The sequence below is a fragment of the Mustela putorius genome, unplaced genomic scaffold (genome assembly GCF_011764305.1).
Source record: "Mustela putorius furo isolate JIRA1106 unplaced genomic scaffold, ASM1176430v1.1 tig00000145_pilon_pilon_pilon, whole genome shotgun sequence".
Lineage (NCBI taxonomy): Eukaryota > Metazoa > Chordata > Mammalia > Carnivora > Mustelidae > Mustela > Mustela putorius.
In genome coordinates, this window is record NW_025421294.1 from 14,901,779 (window position 1) to 14,919,679 (window position 17,901).

The 17,901-nt window shown below is 41.0% G+C and overlaps 1 protein-coding gene across 1 annotated transcript in view; it reads left to right on the top strand.

The window, feature by feature from the left end:
- The first annotated feature begins 534 nt into the window (after nucleotides 1-534).
- Nucleotides 535-17,901, top strand: part of DPYSL3 (dihydropyrimidinase like 3) — a 109,279-nt gene continuing 91,912 nt past the window's right edge. Inside the window, exon 1 of the mRNA XM_004744676.3 lies at nucleotides 535-1,200. Coding sequence (XP_004744733.1) covers nucleotides 811-1,200 — 390 coding nt within the window. The 5' untranslated portion in view covers nucleotides 535-810. The remainder of the gene's footprint in view (nucleotides 1,201-17,901) is intronic.

The following is a 17,901-nucleotide window of genomic DNA, read 5'->3' on the forward strand; positions in this document are numbered from 1 at the left end:
AGCAAGAATAATTCAAGTGTAGATTTGTCTGTGAGTCAATTACAGGCTTTGTGATTGTCAGCCAAGTAAGAGGGTCTCTCTCTCTGTCTCTCAACCAATTCAAGGGGTCTTTTTTGAGGGTGCAGGTTTGTGAGGCAGATTCTAGAACTGGGGACAGTTGTGAGACAGTTCTAAGATGAGAATGAGACGGATCTGGGATTATGAGTAAGCAAAGTCTAGGACTGTGAGTCTGGTAAACCTGAGTTTGTGTGTCTGTGTGTTGTTGTAAATCAGAATTTGGCTTTCAGATGAACACACCTGAGCCAACCAGGTTTGTGTGCAAGAGCCGGGCAGAAAGATTTGTCTTCGGGAAGCAAACTCGGAAATCAATGTGGGTAAAACATGGTGTGTGTGCACGTGTGAGTGAGGCAAGTTCTTGAGTGTGAATCTGGGGGTTGTTGGGCGAGCGGGAAGTGTGCATGCGTGTGTGTGTGTGTGTGTGCGCGCGCGCGCGCGGCAAGTTGGGATTTCTACTTTCGAAGGGCAGCCGGGCCGCGCGACCCTGTGAGGCCGCGTTGGGGTCGGGTGCGCGCCGAGGGGCGGCGGGCGGGCGACAGGTCCAGTGGCGGAGCGCGCCGCTGCCCCGGCCCCTGCGCCGCGCGCTCGCTGGCTGGCTGGGGACTGGCAGGAACCGGAGCTGCACTGCCGCCTCTGGCGCGAACGCTCAGGCGCCTCCTCCCGCCCCAGTCACTGTGGCTCGGCGCACGCTGCCGGCGGCTGCCCTTTCCGCCTCTGGGGGAGCAAAGCCGCGGGCCGCTGTGCGCTGGAACCATGGCCTCGGGCCGGAGGGGCTGGGACAGCTCCCACGAGGACGATCTGCCCGTGTACCTGGCCAGGCCGGGCACTACGGACCAGGTCCCGCGGCAGAAGTACGGCGGCATGTTCTGCAACGTGGAGGGCGCCTTCGAGAGCAAGACGCTGGATTTCGATGCCCTGAGCGTGGGGCAGCGGGGCGCGAAGACTCCCCGGAGCAACCAGGGCAGCGTCCGCGGCTCGGGGAGCCGGCCGGGGGTCGAGGGGGACAGCCCGCGCCGGGGCCAAGGCCGGGAGGAGGGCAGGGAGCCCGCGCCCGCCTCGCCCGCCTCGCCCGCGCCGGCCGGGGTGGAGATCCGGAGCGCCACGGGCAAGGAGGTTTTGCAGAACCTCGGCCCCAAGGACAAGGTAAGGGGGTCCGGGGCTCTTCTTCTCCAGCCCTCGTTCCCTTGGCGACCCGGGGCGCCCCGACCCGGGCACAACTTTCTCCGGCTTACTTCGCTTGAGGACCGGGGACAGGGAGGAGGAGGAAAAGGGCATCCTCTGCTGAGCTACCGCGCGACCTCTCAGCCTGGACCCGGATTCGCGCGGGTCCCCCGTGGCAGCATCTTCGTGCGCGCGGGACCGGGGTGCGCGGGTCCCCGCCGCCTCCTTGCCGCACCCCCGGGCCAGCGGGTCTGGGTGGGTGTGTCCGCGCCGCCAGCCGCGGAGGCTTAGTGATTTCTAGCCCTTCTCTCCGTCTGAGTAACCACCAGCACGATTGTCTTGGCCCCACTCTGGCCCTCGATTAAATCTCAACTCGGGTCAGCAGGGCAGAGGGCAAACTGGCGCTGGGAAAATGGGGTCATCTCTATAGTCCCCGGATGAACGTACAGGATGGGCGGTCTCCCCTCTCCTTCTTCAGACATCAGCTCTGTCCCTGAAACTTTTGGGTGTGGAGCCACTAGACTAAACACCCTAATCTGAGTGCCTTTCTTCTGTCCTAGATCGACATTTCCCATCTGTGTTTGTAGAGTGTACGTTTATGCACGTACGTAGTTTGTTGCAAGACTGGGTACCACAGGGATCCAGCTGTCTCTGGAAGAATATCACTTATTTTTGAAAACAGGCCAGAGTTTTAAGGGTGCGCTTTAAACACGCACAAGCTGCAAATTCTCTGCGGCTCCTACATGTGCCAAAGCCAATTTCTTCTGTATGTGGATTTTTGAGAAACTCATGCCACACTGAACTGACTGGAGGTATGGCGCTGAAATCCAACTTGCTTTCATCTATTTGTTTATGTCATAGAAAATCAGAACCATAGTTCAGAACATTCAAGGGCTGGGCAGAGCCAGAGTATTCAAAGTTCAAACTGATGCCGTTGAGTTGGGAAACAATAGTAGTCAGATAGGTCACTCTTGTGTAGATAATGGCTGCAAAATCCATCCACATATATTATTGTGTAAAAACTGATACGAATAATAACCCGAAATGGAAATGTGTGCCCCAGAGCAATTACAATTAATGCTTACCCAAGTTCTAGATGTTTTTCCATTCAAATCCAGCGAGCCAATCAAAGGAAAGCTTTATCTCTGCACTGCTTGATTTTTGGAAGTTTGAAAAAACAAACAAAACTTTAATTATTGATACCACCCGGGAAAGAAAGCACTGAATTTCATGCTTTGTAAGGGTGCCATTGGGAAACAATGTCCATGTCCCTTGCAATCACTCATTTAGTCTGTGATTTTCATATCGTCCTTAGAATATGGCATTCCCCTAGGCCCTGCTCATGTCATCCTTTTAGGAAAAACTTCTGATATTTTGGAAAAGCTGTGTCTGATATCTAAACTTAAGAATGGTGTTACAGGAAGATTATTGCCTCTTTTTAGGTCTGAGCTGATAGGATTGTAATGTTCCTGTCCTGACTCTATGGGGTGGGAGAAGTGATGGAAAAGGTTGGTAACAATTGCTGTGAGTCAGTGCTGTTCCCTTTGCTGGAACACCCTGATGTAAGCCAGATAATATGCCTGGTTTGCAAGATTTAAGAATGGTAACTAGAGAAAGGGAAAATGTTCTTCCTGTAAACCCAGAAATTCTCTCGTTTTCCTTCCTTTTGCAAACCCTATACTTTCGGCTCCTAACTGAAAAATAATAATACAACTTAAGCATCAACAGGATTTCTTGTGCTACGTGGTTATTTCTAAGTTCAGGCTTGCTGTCCGCGTCATGCAGGCCATGTTATTATCTCTAATTTGGTTGAATCACACTGCTGAAAGAGTCAGCAGACCTTATCTACTTCTGTACTTGATGGCTATTTCCTTGAGGAGAGGGATTGTGTGTTTGGATTTATCACCGTGGCTAAAAGGCCTGGCACACTGGAGGTGCTCCATAAAGGTTTGTTACATTAAACCTCCTTAATTAAGACATATTTTTTGCTACATAGTTGCACAGCGATCATCTGGCCTCTACTTATTTTATTTTTTATATATTTTTTAAAATTTTCTAATTTCTTAAAGTAAATTCTGGGCCCATCATGGGGCTTGAACTGACGACCCTGAGATTGAGGATCGCATGCTCTGCTGGCTGAGTCAGCCAGGTGTCCCTTCTGGCCTCTATTTAAATACCACACTTTCAGGGAGTGCTCCACCTCATGAAACAACTTTTGGAAAATTTCACTTTAAAAATTTTAAATTAAGCCCAGATCTGCCTCCTTGTAGTTTCTATAAGCTATTCTTAGTTTTGACCTTTTAAAATACAAAAATAAAGTTTTGGTTTTTTGTTTTTTTTTAAATTCTGAAATACTTTAATGACTTGAAGCTTGTGGGTTTGTTTAGCTGTCAGAAAAGGCTGGGTATTGCCCCAGTAACAAGCAGTCCCCACATTTCAGTGGCTGAAGCAAACAACAGTTTATTTCTTGCTCCTGCTACTGATCAGCAAGGGTCAGCAGGGCAGGTCTGCTCATCATTTCCCCGGTAGGGAGCTAGAATGATAGCCTAATGGAAGTTTCAGCTTGACGTACCCATGTTGGCAAGAACATAGGGTGAGCTGCTCACAGACTCTTGAACTTCCATGCTGAAGTCGCAAAGATGACTTAGGTTCACATTTTCCTGGCCTGAGCAACTCATCAATCCGTGTCTAATCCTCTAAGACAGAGGTTAGAAATATTTGGAATATAGTTTTAATATCCTTCCTGGGTTTGGAGCGGGACTATTGGGATGGGACCTGGCTCCACCCACTCAAATTACGGGAGGCTGAGTATATAATTCGGCCACTGTGCCCAGGCGTTCTCACCCGCAAAGGTGGATAACAGTGACAACTTTGCACATAGTAAATACTCGATACAAATTAATTAATCTTACTCTTCGATTTTTTTTACTGCCCTGTATATGTTTGAGGGCAATTATCACATTCTCTTTAAAATTGTCTTTTTTAGCTTTAATATTTCTAGCTTCTTTAGCCTTCCTGTAATGTAAGCCTTTCACCCCTCCAATTTACTTTTAAGGTTATAATATATTTTATAAATATTCTTTCAAAAATATTTTGAACTGAACCTAGTGTTCCAGATGGCATATGGCCATGACAAAATGTATTAGGTTAGTTCATTTCTTTGATTTATAGACAACATATGCTTCTGTAGTACGAGATTACACCTAATAACTCAGTATCCATGTGCTGCTATTGTCTCCGTAGTCCGTTCTCTGTCATTCAAGTGTTCAGAAAGTTTTTCACATCAGTTGCTGTTAAGTCAGGATGTCTCCATTTTGTACAACTGAACTTAAAACCAGAAACCAAACAAACAAACCAAAAACCTTTAACCTATGGGATTTTATTTTTATTCCTTTTATAATACTTATCACCATCTTAGCACATCTTTCTGTCCTGATAATTTTGAACCTTAATTCTATGACATAGCATCCCTCTCCCCAGCTTTGGACCATCTGCAGATTGGATAATAAATACTCTTTTTGAGCACTTTATGTGTACCTGATATCTACCTATATAGACATAGATATTATCATAGAACATGGTTGTACGGATAGGGAAATTGAAACTCCTAGATACTAAGTGTTTAGCCCCAAATCACGCTGATAATAAGTGGGGAGCCAGAATTCAAACTGATTTTTCTGAGTCCAGCCTCCCTTTTTCTGAGTTCTGAGTACATGTTACTCGCATGCAGGGCAAGATCAGAGCTTTCCACCACACCTCTAGAAAATTCCTCCATCTTGCTGCCAACCCCTTATTCAGGATACTAGAACACTTGCTCAGTCTATGAAAACAGTTGCTGCAAGATACTTTTTTCCCCAAGTTGAATGCAAAGTTTTTGTTTTTAAAAATTTTTTTAATTTATTTATGACCGAGAGAGAGAGAGAGAGTGAAAGAGGGAACAAAAGCACAGGGGAGCTGGAGAGGGAGATGCAGGCTCCCACTGAGCAGGGATCCTGATATGGGGCTCGATCCCAGGACCCTGGGATCGTGACTTGAACCAAAGGTAGATGCTTAATGACTGAGCCACCCAGGCACCCCTGAATATAAAGTTAGTAAGACAGATTTTAAAAACATGTCTCAGTGAACTCATAATACCCTTTCAAGAGCATATCTACATATTAACTCCTACCTGAAGGAAATGAGTTTAGTTAATAAATGAATAAATTATGAAGAAGCTTCATAACAAAACTGTGTGGGAGAATAAAAGTAAAAAAAAAACAAAACAGTCTCTGAGTTACACTTTGACTTGCCAAGTGCCAAGTTTGAAGTATGACTTGGGTGTTAAATTGTGATTCTGGACCCACCTGTAAACACCCTGTTAAATAATGCAGCTAGATTTTTCTTATGATAGACATTTATACTGCCCAAATCTTCCATGTTTGGCTCATACAACTTTTTGTTCATAACTTTTGACAGTAAGTACATAAAAAAGCAATTTTAAATGGAAAGGAAATATTTTTCACCATTTCTTAAGATGGTTTCCAGAGGTTTTCCTGCAGCGAAGAAATTACTTACGGGAGGAGAATTATGATATATGGTCTGCCAAGAGCAAATGATACTGCGAAGACTCTGTCATCCAGTGAAAACAAAGTAATGACATTATGATTACACGGGTCTATTGATAACGCCCTTTCAGGAGTCACGGGTCTCTTCGAGTTCTCTGCTTCCCACGTGGGCCACTTTTGTGCAAGATGTTTCCTTTGTGAAGCCAGTAGGGGTTCTGGCTGTAGGAGGAGAGCATTTGAAACAAGTGAGCTGTGGTGCTTACCTTTTTATCACTTGTCCTGTGCTTTTCTGGTCCTGGAGTGCATGTGAATTTTACAAAGCTGCTCTGACCAAGGAAAATTTGCCCTTAGGCTGGGAAAAAAGGCTCTTGCTTACCTGGCCCCCAGGTCACACTCGAATCTGGGACTATATTTATTTGCCCAAACTTGGAAGTGTTTGAAACCTTGCAGAACTTTGGTTTAGTTTGACAGTAGGCATTTGAGGAACATAAAAAAAAAAGTGCCTTCCAAGTAATGCTGCGATTGGCAGCGTTCCCTCAAAGTAATGGTCCATGGAGACAGGGTTTTGCTGACAGGCTCTTGTAAGTAATGTTTAAAATTGCCAGGGGACTGTCGGGAAGGCTTTTCTGTCAGTGATTCTCTTGCTGATTAATTTCCACTGGGCGTTATTCCTACAGAGAATGTTCCTGTGAGGCACGGGAGAGAGCTTACTAGGAATAGGCGGTCTGGTTGTGGGGAATGCAGGTTGTGGCTGGCAGCTCAGACCTCCATTTTTGGCAAGAGGCAGAAGTCCATTAAGGTGTGTAAGCACTTTTTAAAAACTTAAACTTCTAGGAAAATATCATGTTAAGACTTCCCAGTACTCTCTACCTGGACTTACGTGACATTCAAAAAACAGTTCTACTCCCTCAGGAAACAATGGCGTGAGGCAAACAAACAATAAACAAAGCAGCAAACAAAAACTAAAGCAACGGGGTAAAGCATTAGCAGCCTCAGCTTGGAGACCCAGCCTTTCACCAGCTGTCCAACTTGGGCAAATTACCTCCTTTCTTTCTCAGCCTTGGCTTCCTTCTTCCTAAAATGAATGGGGTAGATCAGATGGTCGCCACAGCCATGGTCTATAAACTTTTGATTGTGCACCTCTATGTAAAAGTTTTTTGAACATGGTCTCTCTCTATGCATATATACACACATGGGCATGTGTATAAATTACATGCATAACTTATGTACAGTTGACCCTTGAAAAATGCAGGAGTGAGGGTGCCAACCCCCATGCAGTCAGAAAACCAGGTATACCTTTGAGTCCCCAGAACCTTAACTACTCATAGCCTACTGTTGACCAGAAGCCTTACAGATAACATTAACAGTCATTCTACATGTATTTTCTACATTACATGTATTATGTACTGCATTCTTGCAATACGGTAAACTAGAGAAAAGGAAAATGTTATTAAGAAAATTGTAAGGAAGGGGTGCCTGTGTGGCTCAATGGGTTCAAGCCTCTACCTTTGGCTCAGGTCATGATCCCCGGTCCTGGGATCGAGCCCCGCATGGGGCTCTTTGCTGGGCAGGGAGCCTGCTTCCCCACTACCCTCTCTGCCTGCCTCTCTCCCTACTTGTGATTTCTCTCTCTTTCTGTCAAATAAATAATAAATAAATAAAAGAAAATTGTAAGGAAGAGAAAATATATGTACAATACTGCACTGTATTTATTGAAAAAAAAATCTGCATGTAAATGGAGCAGTGTAGTTCAAGACTGTGTTGTTCAACAGTCAACTGTATTCATATCTTGTGACCATTGTGCACTAAAGAGACACATACAAAGTAAAATATTATATAGACACATATAGATCCTTGTACTTGAGTGGCTTGTCTTACCCACCCAGTTGGGTTAGTGCTTGTGAATCTCTGATCTTTAGCTCAAAGCCATTAAGAGTCAGTGGTTCTAATATTATAATCATAAATGAGTTCATTGTCAGTTTGAGTTCTTCAGTGATATATGCTTTTTTAAAAAAAATAATATATTTGTGAGAGATGGAGGAGTGGGGGAAGAGGGGCAGAGGGAAAGAGAGAGAGAGAATCCCAAGCAGACTTCCTGCTGAGTGCAGAGCCTGATGGAGGGCTTGATCTCACAACCCCAGGATTGTGACCAGAGCCAAAATCAAGGGTCGGAAAAAGTAACTGAGCCATCCAGGCACCTTGGTATATGCTCTTTTATGAACCAGTTTCTAAGAATTCACAACTGTTGGAGGCTTGCTCTAAGGCTAGAGACGAGGTGTTAGGGAGTGTTCAGTATACTCTTTTTGTACGTGGTATTGGGCCAGTGTGTAGATAGCAAGGGTCACCAAAAATATGATGAGTCCCCGGATCTCCCTTTAACCCCCATTTTTTCTCTACTTGTTTATTCAAAAAACACTTATTAAGCACCAGCTATGTAAGTGCGCAATGAAAAACTAATTTTTTAAAAAGATTTTATTTATTTTTTGGCAGGCAGAGATCATTTTAAAGATTTTATTTATTTATTTGACAGAGAGAGATCACAAGTAGGCAGAGAAGCGGGCAGAGAGAGGGGACAGGGAGAAGCAGACTCGGTGCTGAGCAGACAACCCGATTTGGGGCTCGATCCCAGGACCCCGAGATCATGACCTGAGCTGAAGGCAGAGGCTTTAACTCACTGAGCCACCTGCAGAGGCTTTAACCCACTGAGCCACCCAGGCGCCCCTATTTTTTACCACTTTAATACATTTTTATCAGCTTTATTTCTGAAAGCTTTACAGGTTCAGAGGAGAAACGAGTGGAAAGTACAAAGCTTTCCCTTATTTCTCTTGCCCCCACACTTGGCGAAGTGTCTTCCTTATCCGTGTCTTCCACCGGAGTGTCACATTTGTCACACTTGAGGAATCCTCACTGACATATCTTTGTCATGTAAACACGTCGTAGTTTACATGAGGGCTCACTCTTGGTGTTGTTCGTTCTGTGGAATTTGAAAAATGCGTAAGGACACCAATCACCATCACAGTATCACACACAGGATTTTCATTCTCCTGAGAGTCCTTCGTGCTGCACCTGTTCATTCCTCCCTTCCTTCTAACCCCTGGCAGCCAGTCTTTCTCTTGTCCTCACAGTTTTGCCTTTTCTAGGGTGTCATAGATTTGGAATCATACAGTATGCAGCTTTATTCACATTGGCTTCTTTTACTTAGTGACGTGCTCTCAATGTCCCTCCATGTCTTTTCATGGCTGGATAGTGCATTTCTTTTTAGCACTGAATAATAGTCCATTTTCTGGATGTACAATTTTTAAATCCATTCACCTACTGGCATCTGTTCTGTTTGCTTCTGAGTTTTGGCAGTTCTGACTAAGGCTTCTATAAACATTTGTGTGCAGCTTTTTATGTGGACATAAATTTTTAGTTCGCTCATATAAATACCAAGGAGTGCAGTTGTTGGGTGGTACGGTAAGAGAACATTTAGTTGCTATTTTTTTTAGGTTTCTTTTTTTTCTTTTTTCTTTCTTTCTTTCTTTTTTTTTTTTTTTTTTTTGAGAATATTTACTTTTATAAGAACTCTCCAAACTATCTTCCAAAGTGGCCATACCATTTTGCATTCATTCCTTCCAGCATTACATGAGAGTTTCTTCAGTGCCACATCCTTGTCAGCATTTGGTGTTATCACTGTTTTGGGTTTTGGCCATGGCAGTAGTTGTGCAGTGGTTTCTCACTGATGCTTCAGTTTGCAATTATTTGATGACATTATGATGTGGAGCATCTTTTCATACTCTTACTTCCCCTCTGTGTATCTTCTCTGGTGAGGTGTCTGTTTAGGTCTTTGGCCCATTTTTTAATAGGGTCATTCATTTTCTTACTGTTAAGTTTTAAGAGTTTTTTGTATATATTTTGGATAACAATCCTCTACCAGGTGTGTCTCTTACAAATATTTTCTCCCGGTCTATGGCTTGTTTTCTCATTCTATTGACATTGATTTTTGTAGAACAGAGGCTTTTAATTTGAATGAAGTTCAGCTTATTCATTATTTCTTTCATGGGTTATGCCTTTGGCGTTGTAAGTCATTGCCATACCAAGGTCATCTGCGTGTTTTCTTCTACTTTATCCTCTAGGAGTGTTTATAGTTTTGCATTTTATATTTGGGTGTGTGATCCATTTTGAGTTAATTTTTGGAAGGATTTAAAGTCCAGCACTATTTGTTGAAAAAGACTACCTTTGCTCCATTCTGTTGCTTTTGCTCCTTTGTCAAAGATCAGTTGACTTTATTTATATGACTCTATTTCTAGCTTCTCTATTCTGATTCAATAATCTATGTGTGCATTCTTTTGCCAGTACCACATTGTTTATTTTTAATTTTGTTATTTAAATGGGCTCCCTGTCCAATGTAGGGCTCAAAGTCACGACCCCAAGATCAAGAGTCTTGTGCTTTTCTTTTCTTTTTTAAAAATATTTTATTTATTTATTTATTTAGCGTGCACAGGAGTGGGGACGGGGAGAGGGAGAGAATCTTGAGCTGATTTGTGCTGAACATGAAACAGGACCTGGGTCCTTCTCTTACCACCCTGAGATCATGATCTGAGCCGAAATCAAGAGTCAGATCCTTAAGGGATGAAGCTACCCAGGTGCCCTGAGTTACAGACTCTTCTGACTGAACTGGCCAGGCACGCCTAATACCACATTGTCTTGTTTAATGTAGCTTCAGAGCAAGTCTTAAAGTTGAGTGGTGTCAGTTCTTTCAAGTTTATCATCAACTATGATATTAGTTATAGGTTTTGTTGTTGTTGTTTAAGATTTATTTATATATTTTAAAGAGAGGGCATGTAGGGCATGGAGCCCTACATGGGGCTTGATTCCATGACCTTGAGATCATGACCTGAGCTGAAACCAGAAGTTTGAGGCTTAACTGATTGTGCCACTTAGGTACCTCTAGCTATAGGATTTTAATTGGTGTTGAGGATGTCCTCATCTGTGATTGGTTTGCTAAGAATTTTTGTCATGCATTGGTGCCAAATTTTGTCAAATTCTTCTTCTGCATCTGTTGATTTTGTTCATGGTATTTTTCTTTAGCTTCTTGATGTGATAGGTTACATGAATTTTCCAGTATTGAACCAGCCTTGCATACCTTGGATAAATCCCACTTGGTCATGGTGTATAGTTCTTTATATACATTATTGAATTTGATTTGCTAATATTTTGTTAAGAAATTTTACATCTGTGTTCATGAGAGATATTGGTCTCCTTTTCTTGTAATGTCTGTCTGGTTTTTGTATTAAAGTAGTGGTGTCTTTCTAGGATGAATTAAGTATTCCCTTTGCTTCTGTCTTCTGGAAGAGATTAGAGAGAGTTGGCTTAATTTCTTCTCCCAAAGTTTGGTAGAGTTCACTAGTGAACCATCTGGGTCGAGTGCTGTTTAGGAAGGTTTTAAATTATTGTTTCAATTTTTAAAAATAGATATAGACCTATTCATATTGTTTATTTCTCCTTGTGTGAGTTTTACTAGATTGTATCTTTCAAGGAAATAGTTCATTTTGTTTAGATTATCAAATTTGTGGGCATAAAGTTTTTCATAATATTTTTTGTTATCCTTTTAATGTCAGTGGGATTTGCAGTGATGGCCCCACTTTCATTTCTTATAGTTTTGGGCCTTCTCTTTTTTCTTAGTTATTCTGGCTAGATGCTTATCAGTTTTATTGATCTTTTTAAAGAAGCAGTTTTGGTTTAATTTTCTTTATTGATTTCTTGTTTTTAGTTTTATTGATTTATGTTCTAATTTTTACTCTTTCTCTTCTCCTAACTTTGGATTTACTTTGTCTTCTTTTTCTAGTTTCCTAAGATGGAAGCTTAGATTATTGATTTTAAGTATTTTAAAAAATATATTCATTTAATGTTATAAATTTTCTTCTAACCACTGCTTTAATTGCATCCTACAAATTTTGTTACACTATATTTCACTTTAATTTAGCTCAAAAATATTTCAACATTTCTTTTGAGATTTCTTTAATGACCCATGTGTTATTTGAAAGGTGTTGTTTAATGAAGTATTTTGTGATTTTCCTGTGATCTTTTTGTTACTGATTTATGGTTTAATTCTGCTGTGGTATGAGAACAGACATTATATGATTTCTCTTCTTTTATAACTTTTATAGTGTGTTTTATAGCTCAGATTGTGGTCTATCCTGGTGAATGTACTATGTGAGCTTGAGAAGAACGTGTGTTCTTTTATTGTTAGATGAGGTAGTCTGCAGGTATCAATTATATCTAGCTAATTGATAGTGCTGTTGAGTTCAACTATGCCTTTATTGATTTTCTGTCTGTTGGATCTGTCCCGTTTTCCATAGAGAGAGGTGTTAAAGTCTCCAAGTATGCTAGTGGAGTCATCTGTTTGTCCTTGCAGTTCCATTAGTTTTTCTTCCTCATATACTTTGATACCCCTTTTGTAAGCATATACATGTTAAGAATTATTATGTCCTCTTGGAGAGCTTACCCTTTATAATTATACCTGATAGCTTTTCTACTTTGAAGTCTGCTCTATCTGAAATTAATATAGCTCTTCCTGCTTTCTTTTGATTAGTGTTAGCATAGTATGTTTTTCCTCTACCCATTTACTTTTGGCTCATGTGTGTTCTTGTATTTTATCTATCTATCTATCTATCTATCTACCTACATAACATTTTATTTATTTATTTGAGGAAGAGATCATGAGTGGTGGGGAGGAGCAGAGGGAGAAGCAGACTCCCCATTGAGCAGGGAGCCCTACTAGGGCTCAGTCCCAGGGCTCTGAGATCTTGACCTGAGCTGAAACCAAGAGTCTGATACCTAACCTGACTGAACCACCCAGGTACCTCATGGGGTTGTGTTTTTGTTTCGCTCTGACAATCTCTGTCTTCTAATTTGTGCATGTAGACTGTTGACGTTCAAAGTGAGTATTGATACTGTGGAATTGTATTTACTGTATTTGCTTGGATTTTCTACTTGTTCCTTTCCCTTGTTCTTTTTTGGTCCTCCATTCTTTTCCTGCGCTTTGTGGTTTTAAATGAGCATTTTATATGATTCTTTTTTTCCTCCTTTTTTAGCATATCAGTTATACTTTTTTACTTTTACTAGTGGTTGTCCTAGAGTTCACAATATGCACTGATGACTAATTCAAGTACAAGTGCTGTATAATAACAAAATATTCCCAATTCTTCCCTGCCCTGTCTCTTGTCCTATTGTTGTTATTCACTTATACATAAGCATATATAAACATATATAACTGATTGCAGTATTGCTATTATTTGGAACAAACTGTTACATGTTAGATCAATTAAGAATAAGAAAAATTTAAGTTTTTATATTATCTTTACTTGTCACTTCTCCAGTGCTTTTTCTTTTCTTTTCTTTCTTTCTTTCTTTTTTTTTTTTTAATATAGATTCAAGCCTCTGATTCATTTTTTCTTCTCTCTGAAGAACTTCTTTTAATATTTCTTGGAAGGCAGATGTACTGCCAACAAATTCCCTCAAGTTTTATTTGTCTGAGAAAGTCTTTATTTCTCCTTCCCTTTTTAAAAATTACATTTGACATACAATGTTGCATCAGTTTCAAGGGTACAACAAAGGGATTCCATAAGACCATATGTTATGCTGTGCTCACCAGAAGTATAGCTCCCATGTGTCAGTATGCAGCACTGTTACAATACCACTGACTATATTCTCTGTGCTGTGCCTTTCATTCCCATGATTTATTCATTCCATAACTGGAAGCCTGAATCTTCCACTCCCCCTCCTCCATTTTGCCCCTTCTCTGACCCTCTTCCTCTCTGGCAACCGTTCATTTTTTTCTCTGTGTTTATGGATATTTCTCTGCTTTCAGTTTGTGTGTTTGTTTGTTTTTGAGATTCCACATGTGAGTGAAATCATATGGCATTTGTTTTTCTCTTTCTGACTTACTTCACTTAGCATTCATTATATCTTCTAGGGCCATCCATGTTAATGCAAATGGAAAGATCTCATCCTTTTTTGTGGCTAAATAATATTCTGTATATTTATCACATCTTTATTCATTTGCCTGTGGATGGACAGGGGTTGTTTCCATATCTTGGCTATTGTAAATTAGAGCGCTGCAATAAACATAGGGGTGCATGTATTTTTTCAAATTAGTGTTCTTGTTTTCTTTGGATAAATATGCAGGAGTGGAATTACTGGATCATCTGGCATTTTTATCTTTAATTTTTGAGGAACTTCTATGTTATCTTCCAGCACGTTTTTCCAGCCAGTGTCAGTGGCAGCACCAATTTACATTCCCACCAACAGTGTATGAAGATTTCTTTTTTTTTTTTCATATCCTCACCAATGCTTGTTCTTTTTTTTTTTTAATTTTTATTTATTTATTTGTCAGAGAGAGAGAGAGGCAGGCAGAGGGAAAAGCAGGCTCCCTGCTGAGCAAGGAGCCCAAGTGGGACTCGATCCCAGGACCCCAGGATCATGACCTGAGCAGAAGGCATACACTGACCTGACTGGGCCACCCAGGCACCCCACTTGTTCTTTCTTTTCAATTCTAGCCATCCTGACAGGTATAAGTGATGTCTCACTGTGGTTTTGATTTGCATTTCCTGGATGATTAGTGATGTTGAGTGTCTTTTCATGTGTTCTCTTTCACTTTTGAAAGATATTTTGCAAGATCAGAATTGTAGGTTTTTTTTTTTTTCCCCCTCTGAACACTTTAAATATTTTAGTCTACTCTTCTCTTGCTTGTATGGATTCTGAGAAGAAATCAGAGTAACTTTTATCTTTGCCTTACTATAGGTAAGGTGTTTTTTTTTTTTCCTTTTGTCATCTCTCAAGATTCTGTCTTTATCTCTGATTATCTGAAATATGAATAGGGTAAGTCAGCTATAGTTTTTTTTCAGGAGTGTACTTGATGTTCCTTGAGCTTGACATTCCTTGAGCTTCTGTGATATGTTGTTGACATTAATTTAGGGGAAATTCTCAGTCATTATTGCTTTGAATATTGCTTCTCTTTTCTTTTCTCCTTCTGATATTACTAGTATATATGTTACACTTTTTGTAGTTGTCCTGCAGTTCTTTGGTATTGTGTTCCATTTTTTTTCTGTCTTTTTTGCTTTTTTGCTCAATTTCGGATGTTTCTATTATATCTTCTAATTCAGAGATTCCTTCTTCAGCTGTGTCTAATGAGCCCATCAAAGGCATTTTTCATTTCTATTACAATGTTTTTGATTTCTATTTTTTTCTATTCTTTGTTAGAATTCCCATCTCTCTGCTTATATTGTCTTTTTTTTTTTTTAAAAGATTTTATTTATTTATTTGACAGACAGAGATCACAAGTAGGCAGAGAGGCAGGAAGAGAAAGAAGGGGAAGCAGGATCCCTGCTGAGCAGAGACCCCCCCCCTGCCCCATGCGGGGCTTGATCTCAGGACCCTGGGATCACGACCTGAGCTAAAGGCAGAGGCTTTAACCCACTCAGTCACCCAGGCACCCCATTATCTATCTATTCTTGAGTATCATGTCCTTTTTCTATTGAAGCAAATTAATCAATTTTTTTCTAAATCCCTCCTCTGGTAATTCCAACATTCCTGCCATATCTGATTCTGGTTTTGATGTTTGTTTGTCCTCTTAAACCTGTGTTTTTCCCCTTTTAGTATCCACTGTCATATTTTCTTGAAAGGTGGATACAATGAAATGGGTAACAGTAACTCCAGTAAATAAATCTTTACTAATGTAGTGGTAAAGTGTGGATCAGAGGGGAAGCACTCTGTAGTCTTATGGTTAGATCTCAGTCTTTTGGTGTGCCTATGCCCTTGGACTGTGAGCTTCATCTTGCTTCTCATTTCTTCTGCCACCCCTTAGATAGGAAAAGATGACTGGATGGGGATGGAGATGTGTATTTCCTTTCCCCTATTTGGAAGGATTAATGGAGCTGGAGTTAGATATTTTCCTTCTCTCATGTGGAAGGCCAGAGATGTGGTTTTGAGTATTTTCCCCTTTCCCTCAGGTAGCGTATTAAACTCTGATAGCAAATTAGGCTCTGGTAAAATAGATTTTCCTAGAGTCAGGCCTTGTTAAGAACAAAGGAATATTCTGGTTTATTTAAAAAATAGTTCCTTCACCCCTCTCATTCCAGAAGTGGGAGGGGATCTTTCTCTTGTAGTCACTCTGAGGACCTCAGGGAGCTCTTGGAAGTAACAGTCATAAAACTGAGAAGGCCTCAGTTTTATGGGTCTCCCTGGAGTTTTGAACTCTTTTGAGATTGTCCACACTGAGCCTCCATCCATTCTTCCATCACAGTTCAGGTTTTCCTACCCTGGCACTGGCTTCTGTGGAATTGTTTGCTTGTGGACTAAATCTCAGGTGAGTTATTACTATATTTGCCTCTCTGTCTCTCCAGTTCTGAGGACAGTGGTTTTCCATGTAATTTTACCTTCTTGCTGAATTTAAGGGGAATTGCTGATTTGTCAGTTTTCCTCCGCTTTTTACTTGTTGTTAGAATGGAGTGGCAACTTCTTAGCTTCTTTCATTCTGAACTGAAAACACTAAACTTATTTTTTTTTAACTTTTTTGGCATCTTTACAAAGCATCAAAGATTTTCCAAAATATAATTTACAATGGCTATGTAGTACTCTGTTGTGTGGTATCACATATTTAATCACTAATTTCTTTTTTAAAAATTTTTATTTTTTTAAGTAATTTTTACACCTAACATGGGTCTCGAACCCAAAACCCTGAGATCAAGAGCTGCACACTCTACCAGCCAGAAACCCTGAATTACTAGTTTCTTTTAATTGGATGTGGATATTTTAAGAGAATCTTTTTTTTTTTTTTTTTAAAGATTTTATTTATTTGTCAGAGAGAGAGAGGGAGCGAGAGCGAGCACAGGCAGACAGAGTGGCAGGCAGAGACAGAGGGAGAAACAGGCTCCCTGCCGAGCAAGGAGCCCGACGTGGGACTTGATCCCAGGACGCTGGGATCATGACCTGAGCCGAAGGCAGCTGCTTAACCAACTGAGCCACCCAGGCGTCCCAGACGTGGATATTTTAGTTTTCTTTTCTTTTTTTTTTTTTTTTTTTTAAGATTTTATTTATTTATTTGACAGACAGAGATTACAAGTAGGCAGAGAGGCAGGCAGAGAGAGAGGAGGAAGCAGGCTCCCCGCCTAGCAGAGAGCCCGATATGGGGCTCTATTCGAGGATCCTGGGATCATGACCCGAGCTGAAGGCAGAGGCTTGATCCACTGAGCCACCCAGGTGCCCTGATATTTTAGTTTTCAATTTTGGTTTCACTTTTACTTCTCTTCTTCTGCTATTATAAATAAGAGGGCGATAGACCTTTTTCTCGCCAAATCTTTGTGTATGTTCATTTCTTTATCATTTGTCAGTGAAAACTTCCTAGAAATGGTGGCATGTGGTGTGATCATTTTCCTGCTGGAGGATTACTGAGCATGAGGTGGTCGCTTGCCATGTGGACTTCAAGGGCAGAACTCTGGGTAAACCAGGGAACACTTCTGTGTAAATTTTGTGTAAGAGGGAGGAGAGCAACCTGGGCCATATTGCTCAACAGAGATGGGATTAAGACACCACAAGAGCCATGCAAGTGGGGACAAACTAAAAGACATGGGAAGAAGACGATTATAAATCTTAGCTGGAGATAAAAATGTAGAAAGAGAAAAGTGTCTTCTCTTTCTTTACCAAAGTAGTTCTCCCCATAATCTACTGGAATTTTACTTGTTCTTGGCTTTTGGGGTGCCAATGAGAGGTTCATGGTGTGTTCTAACGACTAGCTCCATTTACGGAGTACTTATTTTTGCAAGGCATTGCTATCTCCAGTCCTTACAGTCATTCTACAAAATAGGTATTAATAACTACACATTCTGGAAAAGAAACCGGATCTTGGTGAGCTGCCTTGACTTCCTGCAATCCTACAACAGGAAATAGACAAAGCCCAGAATTTAGCCTAAGGACTCTCTGATTGTTTTTTTAATATACCATTTGCTGTTCTTTTATACAGTGACAGCTAAGCATTAGTACTGAATGGGGTCTAGCGCTAGAACTGGCTTGATTAAGAGTATTATTATCCAATATAAAATGTCTACTAGGGAAACTTTGGAGAGTGAGTGGTTGGGACTTGCAGAATCGAAATCAGGAA